Genomic DNA, 21,621 nt, shown 5'->3' with positions numbered 1-21,621 from the left:
CACAGCTGATAGAGGGTCACAGCAGATAGAGGGTCACAGCTGATAGAGGGTCACAGCAGATAGAGGGTCACAGCAGATAGAGGGTCACAGCTGATAGAGGGTCACAGCAGGTGGAGGGTCACAGCTAGGAGAGGGTCACAACAGGTGGAGGGTCACAGCAAGGAGAGGGTCACAGCAAGGAGAGGGTCACAGCAGATAGAGGGTCACAGCTGATAGAGGGTCACAGCAGATAGAGGGTCACAGCAGATAGAGGGTCACAGCTGATAGAGGGTCACAGCTGATAGAGGGTCACAGCAGGTGGTGGGTCACAGCAGATAGAGGGTCACAGCAGATAGAGGGTCACAGCAGGTGGAGGGTCACAGCTGATAGAGGGTCACAGCTGATAGAGGGTCACAGCAGATAGAGGGTCACAGCAGATAAATGGTCACAGCAGGTGGAGGGTCACAGCAGGTGGAGGGTCACAGCTGATAGAGGGTCACAGCTGATAGAGGGGTCACAGCTGATAGAGGGTCACAGCAGGTGGAGGGTCACAGCAGGTTGAGGGTCACAGCAGGTGGAGGGTCACAGCAGGTGGAGGGTCACAGCTGATAGAGGGTCACAGCAGGTGGAGGGTCACAGCAAGGAGAGGGTCACAGCAGGTGGAGGGTCACAGCAGGTGGAGGGTCACAGCAAGGAGAGGGTCACAGCAGATAGAGGGTCACAGCTGATAGAGGGTCACAGCAGATAGAGGGTCACAGCTGATAGAGGGTCACAGCTGATAGAGGGTCACAGCAGGTGGAGGGTCACAGCAGATAGAGGGTCACAGCAGATAGAGGGTCACAGCAGGTGGAGGGTCACAGCTGATAGAGGGTCACAGCTGATAGAGGGTCACAGCAGATAGAGGGTCACAGCAGATAGAGGGTCACAGCAGATAAATGGTCACAGCAGGTGGAGGGTCACAGCAGGTGGAGGGTCACAGCTGATAGAGGGTCACAGCTGATAGAGGGTCACAGCTGATAGAGGGTCACAGCAGGTGGAGGGTCACAGCAGGTTGAGGGTCACAGCAGGTGGAGGGTCACAGCAGGTGGAAGGTCGCAGCTGATGGAAGGTCACAGCTGATAGAGGGTCGCAGCTGATGGAAGGTCACAGCTGATAGAGGGTCACAGCTGATAGAGGGTCACAGCTGATAGAGGGTCACAGCAGATAGAGGGTCACAGCTGATAGAGGGTCACAGCAGATAGAGGGTCACAGCAGATAGAGGGTCACAGCTGATAGAGGGTCACAGCAGATAGAGGGTCACAGCTGATAGAGGGTCACAGCTGATAGAGGGTCACAGCAGATAGAGGGTCACAGCTGATAGAGGGTCACAGCAGATAGAGGGTCACAGCAGATAGAGGGTCACAGCTGATAGAGGGTCACAGCAGGTGGAGGGTCACAGCTAGGAGAGGGTCACAACAGGTGGAGGGTCACAGCAAGGAGAGGGTCACAGCAAGGAGAGGGTCACAGCAGATAGAGGGTCACAGCTGATAGAGGGTCACAGCAGATAGAGGGTCACAGCAGATAGAGGGTCACAGCTGATAGAGGGTCACAGCAGATAGAGGGTCACAGCAGATAGAGGGTCACAGCTGATAGAGGGTCACAGCAGGTGGTGGGTCACAGCAGATAGAGGGTCACAGCAGATAGAGGGTCACAGCAGGTGGAGGGTCACAGCTGATAGAGGGTCACAGCTGATAGAGGGTCACAGCAGATAGAGGGTCACAGCAGATAAATGGTCACAGCAGGTGGAGGGTCACAGCAGGTGGAGGGTCACAGCTGATAGAGGGTCACAGCTGATAGAGGGTCACAGCTGATAGAGGGTCACAGCAGGTGGAGGGTCACAGCAGGTTGAGGGTCACAGCAGGTGGAGGGTCACAGCAGGTGGAGGGTCACAGCTGATAGAGGGTCACAGCAGGTGGAGGGTCACAGCAAGGAGAGGGTCACAGCAGGTGGAGGGTCACAGCAGGTGGAGGGTCACAGCAAGGAGAGGGTCACAGCAGATAGAGGGTCACAGCTGATAGAGGGTCACAGCAGATAGAGGGTCACAGCTGATAGAGGGTCACAGCTGATAGAGGGTCACAGCAGGTGGAGGGTCACAGCAGATAGAGGGTCACAGCAGATAGAGGGTCACAGCAGGTGGAGGGTCACAGCTGATAGAGGGTCACAGCTGATAGAGGGTCACAGCAGATAGAGGGTCACAGCAGATAGAGGGTCACAGCAGATAAATGGTCACAGCAGGTGGAGGGTCACAGCAGGTGGAGGGTCACAGCTGATAGAGGGTCACAGCTGATAGAGGGTCACAGCTGATAGAGGGTCACAGCAGGTGGAGGGTCACAGCAGGTTGAGGGTCACAGCAGGTGGAGGGTCACAGCAGGTGGAGGGTCACAGCTGATAGAGGGTCACAGCAGGTGGAGGGTCACAGCAAGGAGAGGGTCACAGCAGGTGGAGGGTCACAGCAGGTGGAGGGTCACAGCAAGGAGAGGGTCACAGCAGATAGAGGGTCACAGCTGATAGAGGGTCACAGCAGATAGAGGGTCACAGCTGATAGAGGGTCAAAGCTGATAGAGGGTCACAGCAGATAGAGGGTCACAGCAGATAGAGGGTCACGGCTGATAGAGGGTCACAGCAGGTGGAGGGTCACAGCTGATAGAGGGTCACAGCAGATAGAGGGTCACAGCAGATAGAGGGTCACAGCTGATAGAGGGTCACAGCTGATAGAGAGTCACAGCTGATAGAGGGTCACGGCTGATAGAGGGTCACAGCAGGTGGAGGGTCACAGCAGGTGGAGGGTCACAGCAGATAGAGGGTCACAGCAGATAGAGGGTCACAGCAGGTGGAGGGTCACAGCAGGTGGAGGGTCACAGCAAGGAGAGGGTCACAGCAAGGAGAGGGTCACAGCAGATAGAGGGTCACAGCAGATAGAGGGTCACAGCAGATAGAGGGTCACAGCTGATAGAGAGTCACAGCTGATAGAGGGTCACAGCAAATAGAGGGTCACAGCAGGTGGAGGGTCACAGCTGATAGAGGGTCACAGCTGATAGAGGGTCACAGCAGATAGAGGGTCACAGCTGATAGAGAGTCACAGCTGATAGAGGGTCACAGCAAATAGAGGGTCACAGCAGATAGAGGGTCACAGCAGATAGAGGGTCACAGCAAATAGAGGGTCACGGCAGATAGAGGGTCACAGCTGATAGAGGGTCACGGCAGATAGAGGGTCACGGCTGATAGAGGGTCACAGCAGATAGAGGGTCACAGGAGATAGAGGGTCACAGGAGATAGAGGGTCACGGCAGATAGAGGGTCACAGCTGATAGAGGGTCACAGCTGATAGAGGGTCACAGCAGATAGAGGGTCACAGCAGATAGAGGGTCACAGCTGATAGAGGGTCACAGCAGATAGAGGGTCACAGCTGATAGAGGGTTACAGCAGGTGGAGGATCAGAGCAGACAGAGGGTCACAGCAGGTGGAGGGTCACAGCAGGTGGAGGGTCACAGCTGATAGAGGGTCACAGCTGATAGAGGGTCCCAGCAGATAGAGGGTCACAGCAGATAGAGGGTCACAGCAGGTGGAGGATCAGAGCAGATAGAGGGTCACAGCAGGTGGAGGGTCACAGCAGATAGAGGGTCACAGCAGATAGAGGGTCACAGCTGATAGAGGGTCACAGCTGATAGAGGGTCACAGCAGATAGAGGGTCACAGCAGATAGAGGGTCACAGCAGGTGGAGGGTCACAGCAGGTGGAGAGTCACAGCAGATAGAGGGTCACAGCTGATAGAGGGCCACAGCAGATAGAGAGTCACAGCAGATAGAGGGTCACAGCAGATAGAGAGTCACAGCTGATAGAGGGTCACAGCAGATAGAGAGTCACAGCAGATAGAGGGTCACAGCTGATAGAGGGTCACAGCTGATAGAGGGTCACAGCTGATAGAGGGTCACAGCAGATAGAGGGTCACAGCTGATAGAGGGTCACAGCTGATAGAGGGTCGCAGGTGGAGGATCAGAGCAGATAGAGGGTCACAGCTGATAGAGGGTCACAGCTGATAGAGGGTCACAGCAGATAGAGGGTCACAGCAGATAGAGGGTCACAGCTGATAGAGGGTCACAGCAGATAGAGGGTCACAGCTGACAGAGGGTCACAACAGATAGAGGGTCACAGCAGGTGGAGGATCAGAGCAGATAGAGGGTCACAGCTGATAGAGGGTCACAGCTGATAGAGGGTCACAGCAGATAGAGGGTCACAGCAGATAGAGGGTCACAGCTGACAGAGGGTCACAACAGATAGAGGGTCACAGCTGATAGAGGGTCACAGCAGATAGAGGGTCACAGCTGATAGAGGGTCACAGCTGATAGAGGGTCACAGCAGATAGAGGGTCACAGCTGATAGAGGGTCACAGCTGATAGAGGGTCACAGCAGATAGAGGGTCACAGCTGATAGAGGGTCACAGCTGATAGAGGGTCACAGCAGATAGAGGGTCACAGCAGATAGAGGGAGCAGATAGAGGGTCACAGCAGATAGAGGGTCACAGCTGATAGAGGGTCACAGCTGATAGAGGGTCACAGCAGATAGAGGGTCACAGCTGATAGAGGGTCACAGCAGATAGAGGGTCACAGCTGATAGAGGGTCACAGCTGATAGAGGGTCACAGCAGATAGAGGGTCACAGCTGATAGAGGGTCACAGCTGATAGAGGGTCACAGCAGATAGAGGGTCACAGCTGATAGAGGGTCACAGCTGACAGAGGGTCACAGCAGGTGGAGGGTCACAGCAGATAGAGGGAGCAGATAGAGGGTCACAGCTGATAGAGGGTCACAGCTGATAGAGGGTCACAGCAGATAGAGGGTCACAGCTGATAGAGGGTCACAGCAGACAGAGGGTCACAGCAGACAGAGGGTCACAGCTGATAGAGGGTCACAGCAGACAGAGGGTCACAGCAGACAGAGGATCACAGCAGGTTGAGGGTCACAGCAGGTGAAGGGTCACAGCAGGTGGAGGGTCACAGCAGGTGGAGGGTCACAGCAGGTGGAGGGTCACAGCTGATAGAGGGTCACAGCAGATAGAGGGTCACAGCAGATAGAGGGTCACAGCTGATAGAGGGTCACAGCTGATAGAGGGTCACAGCAGGTGGAGGGTCACAGCAGATAGAGGGTCACAGCTGATAGAGGGTCACAGCTGATAGAGGGTCACAGCTGATAGAGGGTCACAGCAGGTGGAGGGTCACAGCAGGTGGAGGGTCACAGCTGATAGAGGGTCACAGCAGATAGAGGGTCACAGCAGATAGAGGGTCACAGCAGATAGAGGGTCACAGCAGACAGAGGGTCACAGCTGATAGAGGGTCACAGCTGATAGAGAGTCACAGCTGATAGAGGGTCACGGCTGATAGAGGGTCACAGCAGGTGGAGGGTCACAGCAGGTGGAGGGTCACAGCAGATAGAGGGTCACAGCAGATAGAGGGTCACAGCAGGTGGAGGGTCACAGCAGGTGGAGGGTCACAGCAAGGAGAGGGTCACAGCAAGGAGAGGGTCACAGCAGATAGAGGGTCACAGCTGATAGAGGGTCACAGCTGATAGAGGGTCACAGCAGATAGAGGGTCACAGCAGATAGAGGGTCACAGCAGATAGAGGGTCACGGCTGATAGAGGGTCACAGCAGATAGAGGGTCACAGCTGATAGAGAGTCACAGCTGATAGAGGGTCACAGCAAATAGAGGGTCACAGCAGGTGGAGGGTCACAGCTGATAGAGGGTCACAGCTGATAGAGGGTCACAGCAGATAGAGGGTCACAGCTGATAGAGAGTCACAGCTGATAGAGGGTCACAGCAAATAGAGGGTCACAGCAGATAGAGGGTCACAGCAGATAGAGGGTCACAGCAAATAGAGGGTCACGGCAGATAGAGGGTCACAGCTGATAGAGGGTCACGGCAGATAGAGGGTCACGGCAGATAGAGGGTCACGGCTGATAGAGGGTCACAGGAGATAGAGGGTCACAGGAGATAGAGGGTCATGGCAGATAGAGGGTCACAGCTGATAGAGGGTCACAGCTGATAGAGGGTCACAGCAGATAGAGGGTCACAGCAGATAGAGGGTCACAGCAGATAGAGGGTCACAGCTGATAGAGGGTCACAGCTGATAGAGGGTTACAGCAGGTGGAGGATCAGAGCAGACAGAGGGTCACAGCAGGTGGAGGGTCACAGCAGGTGGAGGGTCACAGCTGATAGAGGGTCACAGCTGATAGAGGGTCCCAGCAGATAGAGGGTCACAGCAGATAGAGGGTCACAGCAGGTGGAGGATCAGAGCAGATAGAGGGTCACAGCAGGTGGAGGGTCACAGCAGATAGAGGGTCACAGCAGATAGAGGGTCACAGCTGATAGAGGGTCACAGCTGATAGAGGGTCACAGCAGATAGAGGGTCACAGCAGGTGGAGGGTCACAGCAGGTGGAGAGTCACAGCAGATAGAGGGTCACAGCTGATAGAGGGCCACAGCAGATAGAGAGTCACAGCAGATAGAGGGTCACAGCAGATAGAGAGTCACAGCTGATAGAGGGTCACAGCAGATAGAGGGTCACAGCTGATAGAGGGTCACAGCTGATAGAGGGTCACAGCTGATAGAGGGTCACAGCTGATAGAGGGTCGCAGGTGGAGGATCAGAGCAGATAGAGGGTCACAGCTGATAGAGGGTCACAGCTGATAGAGGGTCACAGCTGATAGAGGGTCACAGCAGATAGAGGGTCACAGCAGATAGAGGGTCACAGCTGATAGAGGGTCACAGCAGATAGAGGGTCACAGCTGACAGAGGGTCACAACAGATAGAGGGTCACAGCTGATAGAGGGTCACAGCAGATAGAGGGTCACAGCTGATAGAGGGTCACAGCTGATAGAGGGTCACAGCAGATAGAGGGTCACAGCTGATAGAGGGTCACAGCTGATAGAGGGTCACAGCTGATAGAGGGTCACAGCAGATAGAGGGTCACAGCTGACAGAGGGTCACAGCTGACAGAGGGTCACAGCAGGTGGAGGGTCACAGCAGATAGAGGGAGCAGATAGAGGGTCACAGCAGATAGAGGGTCACAGCTGATAGAGGGTCACAGCTGATAGAGGGTCACAGCAGATAGAGGGTCACAGCTGATAGAGGGTCACAGCAGACAGAGGGTCACAGCAGACAGAGGGTCACAGCTGATAGAGGGTCACAGCAGACAGAGGGTCACAGCAGACAGAGGATCACAGCAGGTTGAGGGTCACAGCAGGTGAAGGGTCACAGCAGGTGGAGGGTCACAGCAGGTGGAGGGTCACAGCAGGTGGAGGGTCACAGCTGATAGAGGGTCACAGCAGATAGAGGGTCACAGCAGATAGAGGGTCACAGCTGATAGAGGGTCACAGCAGGTGGAGGGTCACAGCAGATAGAGGGTCACAGCTGATAGAGGGTCACAGCAGATAGAGGGTCACAGCAGATAGAGGGTCACGGCTGATAGAGGGTCACAGCTGATAGAGGGTCACAGCTGATAGAGGGTCACAGCAGATAGAGAGTCACAGCAGATAGAGGGTCACAGCAGATAGAGGGTCACAGCAGGTGGAGGATCAGAGCAGATAGAGGGTCACAGCAGGTGGAGGGTCACAGCAGATAGAGGGTCACAGCAGATAGAGGGTCACAGCAGGTGGAGGATCAGAGCAGATAGAGGGTCACAGCAGGTGGAGGGTCACAGCAGATAGAGGGTCACAGCAGGTGGAGGGTCACAGCAGGTGGAGAGTCACAGCAGATAGAGGGTCACAGCTGATAGAGGGCCACAGCAGATAGAGAGTCACAGCAGATAGAGGGTCACAGCAGATAGAGAGTCACATCTGATAGAGGGTCACAGCAGATAGAGAGTCACAGCAGATAGAGGGTCACAGCTGATAGAGGGTCACAGCTGATAGAGGGTCACAGCTGATAGAGGGTCACAGCAGATAGAGGGTCACAGCTGATAGAGGGTCACAGCTGATAGGGGGTCGCAGGTGGAGGATCAGAGCAGATAGAGGGTCACAGCTGATAGAGGGTCACAGCAGATAGAGGGTCACAGCAGATAGAGGGTCACAGCAGATAGAGGGTCACAGCAGATAGAGGGTCACAGCTGTTGGGTCACAGCTGATAGAGGGTCACAGCAGATAGAGGGTCACAGCTGACAGAGGGTCACAGCTGATGGAGGGTCACAGCTGATGGAGGGTCACAGCTGACAGAGGGTCACAGCAGATAGAGGTTCACAGCTGACACAGGGTCACAGCTGATGGAGGGTCACAGCTGATAGAGGGTCACAGCAGATAGAGGGTCACAGCTGATAGAGGGTCACAGCTGATAGAGGGTCACAGCAGATAGAGGGTCACAGCTGACAGAGGGTCACAGCTGATGGAGGGTCACAGCTGACAGAGGGTCACAGCTGACAGAGGGTCACAGCTGACAGAGGGTCACAGCAGATAGAGGGTCACAGCTGATGCAGGGTCACAGCTGATGGAGGGTCACAGCTGATAGAGGGTTGAAAGCTAGAGTGAAGAGTTGAAGTATGGAATGATTCCCAAACGGCTGGTTTGTGAAGCTGAACCAACCAATGATCAGAGAGAAAATGAACGCAGCATCGCTTTGCTCCTTTATAGGTCTATCTGATATTAAACATATTAATGGGACAAATGAACATTTCCTCCCAAAATATAGAAGAAAATATGAATAAATAAAGCAGGTCAGGAACAGACATTCAGTTTCCTGTCCTTTTCTAAGGTGGGGGTGTGAAGGTGGGAGTACCTTACTATGGCCTCTCTTATGGTCAGTCCACACATTAAACGATCCCTGCATCAGCAGCTTCCCCAGTTCACTCAGGTTCCCCTGGAAACATCACAGAGCAGGAAGTCAGACCAGTAGAGAAACTTACAACAGCTGCTTGTGGTCTACAGCATCATACAGATTTTCCTAATAATGATAACAATGACTTAGAGTTAGACTAAATTTATTGTTGTTTTGTGTACACAGAGTGTATACAAAATTTAATTTCATTTATACAGCTTTCCAACAGTGAAGCTTAGAGGTGAAAATAAACATTCCCATTTATAAAGTGCAGCAGTGATTGAATTTAAACAGTGTGGGAGAAAAAACATGGTGCAAAAAGGCAATGATGTGGAAGTTCAGAGAAGTGAAAAAAATAAATAGATATCGTGCAAAATTTAGTAAAAGACATTTGAGTTGAGCTCTATTTTGAAGATTCACCATGAAGTGCAAGTATGGCGTTATCATTGTGACACAGAGTCTTAATTTGTGACGTGATTTAGATTTAGATCAGATTTTCTCATCAGTTCATCAGTGTGATGGCGGTGGAGAAGAAGCTGCTGCAGAACCTGCTGGTCCTGCATTGAATGCTGGGAAGCCTCTTCCCAGAGGGCAGCAGGGAGAACAGTCCATGGTGGGGGGGTGAGGGGTCATTGATGATGTCACGGGCTCGGGACACGCAGCGCTGGGATGAAATGTCTTTAATGGAGGGAAGAGGAGCCCCCATGATCCTCTCTGCTGTTCTCACCTTCTTCCAGTCTGAGGCGCTGCAGCCTCCACACCACACAGTGAGACAGCTGCTCAGAACGCTCTCTATGGTGCTTCTGTAAATGGTAGATGGCATGTACTTATATAGCGCCTTTATTCAAGTTAGGAGACTGCCATACACTGGCGCCACCGGGCCCTCTGACCACCATCAGCAGACAATGCAGGTGAAGGGTCTTGCCCAAGGACACAACGACACCGAAAGTCGGAGCCGGGCCTTGAACCGTCAACCCTTTGATTTCAGGGCAAACTCCTACATCCAACGCCACTGTCGCCCCTGTAGAGTCCACCACCTCAGGCCCAACCGCTGAGTTCACTGTTTCTGTGGGCAAGGTGTAGCGTTAGCCCCCCCCCAGGCTAACAGCATTGGATGAATGAAGCCATGATTCAGTCAGGATGTCGGCTCAGCGGTTACTGGTCTCCTTTTCTCAGTTGGAGTCTGAGATTAACCATTTGGTTATTCAGTGAGTGAATGTTGGAGAGCAGGATGGATGGGAGCAGAGATCTGTGGGGATCCATCCATCATCCATCCATCATCCATCCATCCATCCATCCATCCATCCATCCATCCATCCCTCCATCATCCATCCATCCATCCCTCCATCATCCATCCATCCATCCATCCATCCATCCATCCATCCATCCATCCATCCATCCATCCATCCATCCATCCATCCATTCATCATTAATAGTTTGTTTCTTACCTCAAACCCAGTGATGGCGATCTGGTGCATGGAGTCATTGACAGACTTGATGATCTCTAGCATGGTAGCTAACGCCTCCTCCAGCTCAGCTATCCCTTCATCTTTACTGCATTTTAACATTTCCTGTTATAGAGGAAGAAAGAGAGCAAAATTATATTGTTTTGCACATCTGCTGTTTTAATAATTTCATTCAGTTTGAGTTTGAAGTTTTAATCACTTTCACTTCAAATCCTTTGGGATTTTTACTGTGATTCTTTTCTCAGAATCATAGAAATATTAAGGAGGTCAGACCTGCAGTTTCTCCCCAGATATTTTTGGAAACATTTTTAAAGCCACTCTGCAAAACTTTTAATGCAAACACTATAAATTACATTTGTGTAAATCTCCATATTAAAAACTAAACCAAACCTCATCCTGATCATATTCCCACCCATCATGCCTCGGGTCACATTGGCTATGAGGCACAGTAAAAATGCTCTTTCTAGGCGATACAAGCTGACGAATATTAAGCTTGGCTTTAACTTTAGCCTCTACAGCAGCATCCATCAGCGCTCTTTGGGAGGTAAACCGGTGACCATCATGGTATTTCCTGATGCCAGCTCCTTGTTTCCTTTCAGTTAGACACTAAATGGTGATTTTATCATTCCATGTAGAAAATAGAGAAATCATTTATTTTTCTGCAGTGTTCTTGCAGTTGCCAGCCATACTGTGAGTGTCTGTGTGAACCTTAAGCAGAAGCTGATATTTGGTGATTCTTTGAACGGGCTTCAGCAGGTAGGCATCCAGGGAAAGCTTGTGGTCTAGTTTCTTCTGGCATTCCTGTTGTCCCAAAGATCAAAGGCTGTTTATCAGTAAATGACCATCGAATACTGAGGCCAGCTAGTTCTCTAATGTTTGCATGTATGTCTGCATAACTTACCTGGAAGAAGGGACTGTCTCCACACTGTCGCCACACAACCTCAGAGCGCGGTTTATTCTGACAGTACTTCTCATACACCTGCAGTTCTTCTTTCTGGAAACAGACATGGTTGAATGAACACTTTAATGATGCAGCATGTTTTATGACCAGAGTCCAACTAACCTGAATTAAATATGATCCTTAATTTCACCTTATTTTTGGTCCACTTTACCTAAAACCCTAAAACCCACCAAACAGATGCAGCAGCGCCGCCTCCACCTTTTTTTAATGACTATTGCAGCACATGCTGCACTTTATCTAAATTAGATATTCAATGCTTTTTATATTGAGTGTGTTTCATTCTGAGCCTCAGCAAATGTCAATTTGGAAGGTATAATGATAATCCGATTATTTCTTAATATTTGGAATAAATAATTGTACATACATTAATATTTCATACTGCATTTTGTTCTTAGCTGAATCTTGTGTTGACAGGCCGCCCCTAAATGAGGGGGAAAGAGTTGGCAGGGAAAGCAGAGTGATATGTGGGAGAGTTTAGAGAAAACCAGCAAACAAGTCACGGCAACAAAAAGAAACAAAAAAAGGCAAGTGTACCTATGCACCACAAAAACAACAACTTTTGAGCCACATCCCTCCCTTTTGAGAAACAATTTCAGCCCTTGATTGTGCTCTGTTATCTGGTGAAAAAAAAGTTGTTTTCATCGACCTTGAAAAAGGAATATACTGTAGTACTTGTAAGTAGTGCTATTTGTAGGAAGGAGAGGAGGTGCTTGATTCATATCGAGCTAAATCACTGACAGCTTATTCAAATGTGAGGTTTGGCAATGAAACTTCAAACAGAAATTCTCCCTAAAAAAGGGAAAACTGGTGATGATAGCGTCACCCTCAGCTGCAGCATTTTTTCAATGAGAGATGATTTCAGTGTCACGGCAGAATTCTTGCAGCTACAGTTTCACTACAAGCTGTCAGGGTGTTTGCATCGGGGGCGGGGCTAAACTGACAGGGTTAGTCTTTCAGTTTGAACATTTCCAATTCTCTCATTAGATGCCAGTGAATGCTGTCACTGATTCTGGAGCACATCTCCCATACAGGACATATCTCTGGTAGAAATGGATTTCTTACTCACCCTCTTCAAAAAACAGGTTCCAACCAGCTCTGGGTTTTCCGCACAGTTCTCCAGCTCCATAAGGAATGTCCTGCCAATAACACAGTCAAACTAAATATGGACTCATGCTACCTGATTATTCTTGCTATTGTGGTTGCTCTAATTGCTCGGATCTTCCTGGTGAAATATTCTCATTGCTGTTAACAAGATAATGAGGCAGGATAGATGTTTTATAGAGAGTTAGGAGGTTCATTTAAAAGTCTCAATGAGACCTACTCATTGGAAGTGGACTCTTGTTGGGGTTTTTTGTTCCTCTGTGCTACTCTGCTGTGCATATTTCTTTATGCTTTCAGTGGCATTTCAAAAGCATTTAGCAAATATACATCTGTCCAATGTCATAATTGACATGAGGCTGATAATGCAGGATGATATTAAATGTGGTGCAGCACTGAGGCCTCTGTTTGTTCTGTCTTTAGGATGAGCCAGTTTCTTTCTGACTGCATTGTTGGGTTTGAAATTCATCGATATTTTGTGTTCGGAGAAAATCCGTCTGATTTTCTTGGAAATTCCTTTAACCTAAAGAATTAAAATGTTCTGTTTTCTCCTCTGTTTCCATCAGTGTTGTTCTCCCTGCTGGTTGTTTTGCCTGACTTAACAAATTGGATAATCTCATGCTTCAGGTGATTTCCTAACATTTTTTTGTTACGGTAGTTTCGTTTTTCCTCTGTACTTGAAGGAACATTATCGGCCAATCATCTCCAACTTCTGAAACTCATCCGGTCAGTCAGCCGCACTACGACTGTGACGACAGTCCCTGTCAGCTCTGGGTGCAGGAGAGCTGCTCCCCAGGATGCTCCTATCTTTAGCGTTGAACAGGAGCTGCTGCACTGGACAACTTTTAAAGAGAGTCTATGGCCAAACATTTTTGTGCCCCAGGGAGGAAATACGTCACCAATCCAACGTCAAACAAAACAGCTTTACTTCTTATTAAAGATTAAATATTTATCTTGCACACCTAAAAAAGATATTAATTTATTCCAAATAACTTTTATTTTATAATTAAAATTTTATTTGTTTTTTTAAGGTCTACATCAAGGTCATCGGTTGGGTGGGGCGGCGTCCTAGTGCCCTCTGTTGGCCAGCTGCCAACTATGCAGGCATCAGAAAATATGACCTACTTGTTGTGAAAGTCGTATATTTCTGGCAGGTTCCCAAAGAGTTGCTCCTTCTTGTTCTCCAGCGATGGGGGGATCAGGTGGCTGAGCTCTGAATTATTCAGTTCAGCTACGTAACCCTGTGGGAGGATTCAGAGATAAAGGAGCAAAGTAGGCAAATAAGACACATTTATGCCGAAGAGTTTTGATTGTTTAAGTTACATGTTTACCAGACTGGGACATTTGGCTGGAGAGTGGTGGCTTAGTAGTTAGAGAAGTGCACGTGTTTTCTGAGAAGGTTCCAAGTACCGGGTTTGATTCTCACAGACTGCCACTCTGGGTCCCTGAGCAAGACTCTTAACCCCACACTGCTCCCTGGCCGCCGTACAATGGCAGCCCACTGCTCCCCTAGGGGATGGGTTAGGTGCAGAGAGGGAATTTCTCCAGTGTGAGATTAATAAAGTTAAATTATTATTAATTATTATAATTTCTGAGACCAGCCTTTCTACCATGGAGTCTTAATGCCTGGTTATCCTCCTGCAGCAGTGTGTTTCAGTGAGCCTGTCACAGATATTTTTGATTTATGCCCAATATTGAAGCGTGGTCTGCGCTACGTTATTCCACGCCACAATGCCAGAGGGCCAATCAGAACCTAGCTGTGGGTCTAGATACGGCCGAGGTGGTGAGGAAGTGGGGGCAAGTTTGTCCAACAACGGAGGGACATGAGGGCCAAAAAGAGCGGGGATCCAGGTGGAAAAAGGGTCGCAGCGTTCTCACGCACCTCGCTCTTCTAGCTGCTCCATCTTCACCATTAGTTTTCTACAACTGCGGTCATACAAACAAAACAAGTGGATGTAGAATTGACCAATCAGAGGCCTCCTGGCTGCGGTCACCTACAATTTGGGAGAGGTGCAGCAGAGTGTCTGTGGAAGGGGGCGGGGGCGTCTCTTTGTTCACTGTGACACCTACGCAGATGACCTAGTTTTGAAGTATAAATCAGCCTATATGGCTAAACAGTGCAAACAGATGCTGCAGAGTCTGGTTAAATAGACGCACACTACTTACCTTTGGTAACGATGTGCAGAGACCCACACAGACAGGCTCATTATCAATTTACAAAGCACAACATCTCCTGAACACACTGAAATAGTACAGTTTGGGAGAATAGACCTACTCCCATACCAGGGTCTTCTATTTTGGAAATTAAGGATCTTAATTACCCATAGATCCCATAAAAAACATAAAAACCCATAGATCCCTAACTCTGGACCTCCGAAGTACACTTTGCAGTTCAAACAGGAAACACTGGTTCTCAGCAAACACTGACAGTGCTCAAATAACTAAATGGTAAATGGCCTAAACTTATATAGCTCTTTATCTAGTCAGAGAACTTTACACCACATTCAGTCATTCACGTACACACTGATGGTGGTGAGTTACATGGTAGCCACAGCTGCCCTGGGGCCTACTGGCAGAAATCAGGCTGCTGTACAATGGTGCCACCGGGCCCTCTGACCACCATCAGTAGGCAATGCAGGAGAAGTGACTTGCTCAAGGACACAACAACATTGAAAACCAGAGCTGGGGCTTGAACCCACAACACTGCAGTTGCAAAAAAAAACCTTCTTCATCCATTCTGTTGCCCCTCCTACCTAAAGCTTGGTTTCCAGTTCAGTTCTCCTTAGCCATTGGTAAGTAAATTATGAGTCAACTGTTCCATCATAAAAATGGATTTGATTAATAATTTTCACCCATTTAGATCGTACGTATTTACATTTGCTGCTTCTCCATCCATGAATTCGCTCAGTTTGGGCTCCAGTGATTTCTGCACTTGTAAATGGCTGTTTGCATGCATTGTAATGCACTCAAAACTTCTGAAGATTAGGTCATGAGAGCTGATGTCATGCTGCACTGAGACAATCAAACAGAAATGTTTATGGTATGAACTTTACATTCTCTATGGATGATGTAATCCAAACCTTTGATCTTATTGAGAAGAGGACAGAAAGCAAACCGTACCTCCATGATGCTGTGCAACTCCTCCACATAAATCCGTTCTGATTCAATCAGCTCAGTCATGATGTGTCTGCAGAGCAGAGGACAAAATCCCAATTAAACCGATTAGCAGGAGACCAGTCATTTATTTCCAATATTAGAAGAACCACCAAAATTATAATGAAGAACGTTGTTGGTGGAAACATATGATTTAAAAGATATTTTATAAGGTGAAATGACAGTGCTAAAAGCAGAGGGCACGGCCTTAGCGACCTCAGCAGAGGGCACGGCAATAGCGACCTCAGCAGAGGGCACGGCAATAGCGACCTCAGCAGAGGGCACGGCCTTAGCGACCTCAGCAGAGGGCACGGCCTTAGCGACCTCAGCAGAGGGCACGGCCATAGCGACCTCAGCAGAGGGCACGGCCTTAGCGACCTCAGCAGAGGGCACGGCCTTAGCGACCTCAGCAGAGGGCACGGCCATAGCGACCTCAGCAGAGGGCACGGCCATAGCGACCTCAGCAGAAGGCACGGCCTTAGCGACCTGACTAGAGGGCACGGCCTTAGCGACATCTGCAGAGGGCACGGCCATAGCGACATCTGCAGAGGGCACGGCCATAGCGACCTCAGCAGAGGGCACGGCCTTAGCGACCTCAGCAGAGGGCACGGCCTTAGCGACCTCAGCAGAGGGCACGGCCTTAGCGACCTCTGCAGAGGGCACGGCCATAGCGACCTCAGCAGAGGGCACGGCCATAGCGACCTCTGCAGAGGGCACGGCCATAGCGACCTCAGCAGAGGGCACGGCCATAGCGACCTCAGCAGAGGGCACGGCCTTAGCGACCTCAGCAGAGGGCACGGCCATAGCGACCTCTGCAGAGGGCACGGCCATAGCGACCTCTGCAGAGGGCACGGCCATAGCGACCTCAGCAGAGGGCACGGCCATAGCGACCTCAGCAGAGGGCACGGCCTTAGCGACCTCAGCAGAGGGCACGGCCTTAGCGACCTCAGCAGAGGGCACGGCCTTAGCGACCTCAGCAGAGGGCACGGCCTTAGCGACCTCAGCAGAGGCACGGTCTTAGCGACCTCTTCAGAGGGCACGGCCTTAGCGACCTCAGCAGAGGGCACGGCCATAGCGACCTCAGCAGAGGGCACGGCCTTAGCGACCTCAGCAGAGGGCACGGCCATAGCGACCTCAGCAGAGGGCACGGCCTTAGCGACCTCAGCAGAGGGCACGGCCTTAGCGACCTCAGCAGAGGGCACGGCCTTAGCGACCTCAGCAGAGGGCACGGCCTTAGCGACCTCAGCAGAGGCACGGCCATAGCGACCTCTGCAGAGGGCACGGCCTTAGCGACCTCAGCAGAGGGCACGGCCTTAGCGACCTCAGCAGAGGGCACGGCCTTAGCGACCTCAGCAGAGGGCACGGCCTTAGCGACCTCAGCAGAGGGCACGGCCTTAGCGACCTCTTCAGAGGGCACGGCCTTAGCGACCTCAGCAGAGGGCACGGCCTTAGCGACCTCTGCAGAGGGCACGGCCTTAGCGACCTCTGCAGAGGGCACGGCCATAGCGACCTCAGCAGAGGGCACGGCCATAGCGACCTCAGCAGAGGGCACGGCCTTAGCGACCTCAGCAGAGGGCACGGCCATAGCGACCTCAGCAGAGGGCACGGCCATAGCGACCTCAGCAGAAGGCACGGCCTTAGCGACCTCTGCAGAGGGCACGGCCTTAGCGACCTGACTAGAGGGCACGGCCTTAGCGACATCTGCAGAGGGCACGGCCATAGCGACATCTGCAGAGGGCACGGCCATAGCGACCTCAGCAGAGGGCACGGCCATAGCGACCTCAGCAGAGGGCACTGCCATAGCGACCTCAGCAGAGGGCACTGCCATAGCGACCTCAGCAGAGGGCACTGCCTTAGCGACCTCAGCAGAGGGCACTGCCTTAGCGACCTCAGCAGAGGGCACTGCCTTAGCGACCTCAGCAGAGGGCACTGCCTTAGCGACCTCAGCAGAGGGCACGGCCTTAGCGACCTCAGCAGAGGGCACGGCCTTAGCGACCTCAGCAGAGGGCACGGCCATAGCGACCTCAGCAGAGGGCACGGCCATAGCGACCTCTGCAGAGGGCACGGCCATAGCGACCTCAGCAGAGGGCACGGCCTTAGCGACCTCTTCAGAGGGCACGGCCATAGCGACCTCAGCAGAGGGCACGGCCATAGCGACCTCTGCAGAGGGCACGGCCTTAGCGACCTCAGCAGAGGGCACGGCCTTAGCGACCTCTGCAGAGGGCAGGGCCATAGCGACCTCAGCAGAGGGCACGGCCTTAGCGACCTCAGCAGAGGGCACGGCCATAGCGACCTCAGCAGAGGGCTCGGCCTTAGCGACCTCTGCAGAGGGCACGGCCTTAGCGACCTCAGCAGAGGGCACGGCCTTAGCGACCTCAGCAGAGGGCACGGCCTTAGCGACCTCAGCAGAGGGCACGGCCATAGCGACCTCTGCAGAGGGCACGGCCATAGCGACCTCAGCAGAGGGCACGGCCATAGCGACCTCAGCAGAGGGCACGGCCTTAGCGACCTCTGCAGAGGGCAGGGCCATAGCGACCTCAGCAGAGGGCACGGCCTTAGCGACCTCAGCAGAGGGCACGGCCTTAGCGACCTCAGCAGAGGGCACGGCCTTAGCGACCTCAGCAGAGGGCACGGCCTTAGCGACCTCAGCAGAGGGCACGGCCATAGCGACCTCAGCAGAGGGCACGGCCATAGCGACCTCTGCAGAGGGCACGGCCTTAGCGACCTCAGCAGAGGGCACGGCCTTAGCGACCTCAGCAGAGGGCACGGCCTTAGCGACCTCAGCAGAGGGCACGGCCTTAGCGACCTCAGCAGAGGGCATGGCCATAGCGACCCGTAGCGACCTCAGCAGAGGGCACGGCCTTAGCGACCTCAGCAGAGGGCACGGCCTTAGCGACCTCAGCAGAGGGCATGGCCATAGCGACCCGTAGCGACCTCAGCAGAGGGCACGGCCTTAGCAACCTCAGCAGAGGGCACGGCCTTAGCAACCTCAGCAGAGGGCACGGCCTTAGCAACCTCAGCAGAGGGCACGGCCTTAGCGACCTCAGCAGAGGGCACATGAACCTGCTGCTGACCAGGTTAGCTCTGGGAGGATGTTACTATGGTAACATAAACAGAAGATGAGGAAAACTCTGAGTTTCCCTGTTTTCAGGTTTAGAAAACATAGTTTTCAGTAAACCTCAGCAGCCGCCACCATGTCCACATTTTGGGACCCATCTTAGCACGGGGGCTAATGCAAATCTGCAAACGGAGTCCAGTCTGTTCATTATTTTCTGCACTATAACCACAACACGACCTTCTAAATCCATTATATAAATGAATCCGACCCTAGTAAAGTGCAGCTCAGTGTCATGGCCTTACATCATGTTTTTATCCTGTATTTTTCAGGATCCTGAACAAATGTTGAAGCCCAGACATGGCTGACACTTAGAAGTGGGCATATTGCATAAAAATATTTAGCAAAACATTGATTGAAGACCTTGTGAGAAAGTTTTCTCCTATAAAGAGACGAAGAGGTAATTTGTAACATATTTAATAATTTGGTTTTATGAATTAGGGGTAAACATAGTTTACACTGAGGAGCAGCAAACGTTTAGTACCAAAAAAGTATCTTATAATTTGTGTAAATCCAAAGATAAGCAACCAAGATTAAGTTTTTCTCAAAGACGTGGGGAGTTTGTTTCATGGGGGGGTCATCAGTGTTGGTACCTGCGTCTATTGGACAGAGTCTCCTCCCTCTCATTTGAAACCACAACATGCGTCGAACCTCCTTGGCTCTCCTCATGCATCACTTCAATCTGTGAAAATAAACAAACGAATATCTACGGATTACAGGATGTTTTTATTTCATAAGACATGAAAATTTGTTGTCATTTCCTATTTTTTCCAGACTATCAAACTAACTAGACACTAGAAGTCCCAGAAGTCCCTAACCCCCCCCCCTTCCCCCCCTTTTGAGTTAGTGTATTCACTCTACCTTGCTAACTGTCCTTGTTGTAATGCTAATAACCTGTGATGTGACCAGACCTTCTACATGAGACTGGATAAAGGCTGAAACTAACTGGCATCAGAACTAGAGCATGCTCCACTTTTCATTACCTTCCTCTGCAACATCAGACCGTTCTGCAGGAATATCTTGATAAGTCAGATCTAAATCTTTTATTTAAACCTATTGAACAACCAGATATCATACGGGTCCTAGTTCCTGAGCTGAGAACAGGTCATAACCAGCTTTTCCAACACGGCAAGGCAGAGCCTGTTTATATTGTCCATTCATCAACAGACTCATTTATATTGCAAAGCTCACCATGTGAAAGAAATGTAGAGAATAATTGTATTTTGTCTGTTCTCGCCTTTTCATGTCATTCAACATTTCAGCTTAGAGAATGAAAAACAGTCTGATTTCAGTATAGCAGTAACATTTATTTCACCAAGGAAAAGCTCTACATATGAAGCTACAATTTAGCAGTTTCTACAAACCCAAGGTGAGTCCTTCCTGCATTTGCGACTGGTATACTTTGTGCAGTGCACACAGCGCTCAGTGCTGTGGTTCCTGTTGCAGAGAATGAACACCTGGCCTGCTTATAATAACAATGAAAAAATATTTTAAAAAAATAGAGCTTTGCACCTTTTCCCAAAGTAAGAGTAGTAGTTTGAACTAGATGAGGTTATCAATGTATCCTACAAGTTTGGAGGCACCACAGTGATCTATAGTGTAATCATTGCTCATTTTATACTTATTCTAATAATAAAATAGAGGTGCCATTTATTTAGGCTTTGGTAAATTCCTCAAAAAAAGTATTATTTTTGAATCCAATCAATGTGATATGAAAGACATAAGATGAGATACACATAAAATGAATTTCCACCTCTCCTTGGTGACGCTTTTGAATATTTATCTCTGGTTATTTTGCAAATTGCAGACGGAGCATTTGTGGAGCAGTGAGCTCCCCATAGGGTCCAATGAAATTCTCCCAGCGTGATAGAAGACTCGTTTTGAGGAAACTACGGTTGTAGCTCACCGTCTGCCTTGCTGTGGTAGCGGAGAGGTATATGTTTTGTAGAAATAATTATTTTAATTATTTTAGGTATTAATTGGGAAAAGCTGAATCTGTGAATATATTGCCAACTTTACTGCAGTCTCACAATGCTCTCTCCGCTGCTCCGCTGCAGCTGACTTGAGTCATAGTTTCCCCCTAGTAAATAGGTCAGATCATGGTATAAATATTGTTGCTTTCTACAGCGTTCCAGCTCATGCAGCTATTTTCATTGTGCAGATCAGTTATCGTCTGATCGCTGAAATCGTTCCGGTTTTAGCGACACTGATGACCTAGACCTAGTTATATTTAATTATAAATGTGATTTATTTCCCCCTGTGCTCTCAGGTAAATCCCTCTTTAATGGAGAGGCTTGAGCTAAAACCGAAGGTGGTGGACTGGTTCTCGAGCCACAGCGCTAATGGGGCATTTTACATATGAGAAGGAATTCATGAGCTGTGAAGTACTGTTGGGGGGACTGGAGACTGATGAATATTCTCATATCTGTAGGATTTCTAGTGTTAAATATTAGAAGTTTAGCTCAGAAAATCTTTTTCATGCAACATTTTGTAACTTTTAGCCACTAGGGGCAATATTGGTGTCAGCAGATTGAGCGTCATGTCTGCTAGGAAGTGTGTTGGTGGTGGGCGTGAACGCAGGGAGGATCCATCACTCACCTTATGGCTCACCCTATGATGGGGATGAAGTCTGGAGGAGAACTGACGGTTTCCTCCTGTGAACCCCCTTTATACCAAAACGCTGCCAATACGCCATTATACAGTAGCTGGAAGTTAGAAACACGTTCAGCGCTCGTCTGGAACACGGCAGAGACGCTGATATGTTGGAGAGAAGTTCTGGATAAGTTACGCTGAAGTTACTCAGAGGTTTAGGATCAGCTAGACGCCACGACTGATGAGGAACCGACACTGAACGGATGTCGACCATCAGATAACTGACCTGGAACTGATGACAGACGCTGGAAAATGCGGGCATACAGCATAATCAAAGTACCTGCCGTATGCCGATGTTTGCCAGTGTGTTTCAGCCTAAATGGTCAAGGTGTTACAGGAGCTTTATAACCCTATCAGAGCACTT

General features: G+C 50.4%; 1 protein-coding gene across 4 annotated transcripts in view; it reads right to left on the bottom strand.

Annotated features, from left to right (window-relative positions):
* Nucleotides 1–21,621, bottom strand: part of mcf2l2 (MCF.2 cell line derived transforming sequence-like 2) — a 99,666-nt gene that overhangs the window by 22,803 nt on the left and 55,242 nt on the right. For all 4 annotated transcript variants that reach the window (XM_038303047.1, XM_038303070.1, XM_038303061.1 and 1 more), the window contains 8 exons: nucleotides 19,199–19,287; nucleotides 15,458–15,524; nucleotides 13,463–13,578; nucleotides 12,306–12,375; nucleotides 11,180–11,272; nucleotides 10,987–11,079; nucleotides 10,261–10,383; nucleotides 8,774–8,854 (listed from right to left, as the gene is read on the bottom strand). In XM_038303047.1, the coding sequence (XP_038158975.1) occupies nucleotides 8,774–8,854; nucleotides 10,261–10,383; nucleotides 10,987–11,079; nucleotides 11,180–11,272; nucleotides 12,306–12,375; nucleotides 13,463–13,578; nucleotides 15,458–15,524; nucleotides 19,199–19,287 (732 nt within the window). The remainder of the gene's footprint in view (nucleotides 1–8,773; nucleotides 8,855–10,260; nucleotides 10,384–10,986; nucleotides 11,080–11,179; nucleotides 11,273–12,305; nucleotides 12,376–13,462; nucleotides 13,579–15,457; nucleotides 15,525–19,198; nucleotides 19,288–21,621) is intronic.

Source organism: Cyprinodon tularosa, unplaced genomic scaffold (genome assembly GCF_016077235.1).
Source record: "Cyprinodon tularosa strain WSP-4 unplaced genomic scaffold, ASM1607723v1 ctg1133, whole genome shotgun sequence".
NCBI lineage: Eukaryota > Metazoa > Chordata > Actinopteri > Cyprinodontiformes > Cyprinodontidae > Cyprinodon > Cyprinodon tularosa.
This window is presented reverse-complemented; position numbering and strand designations above follow the sequence as displayed.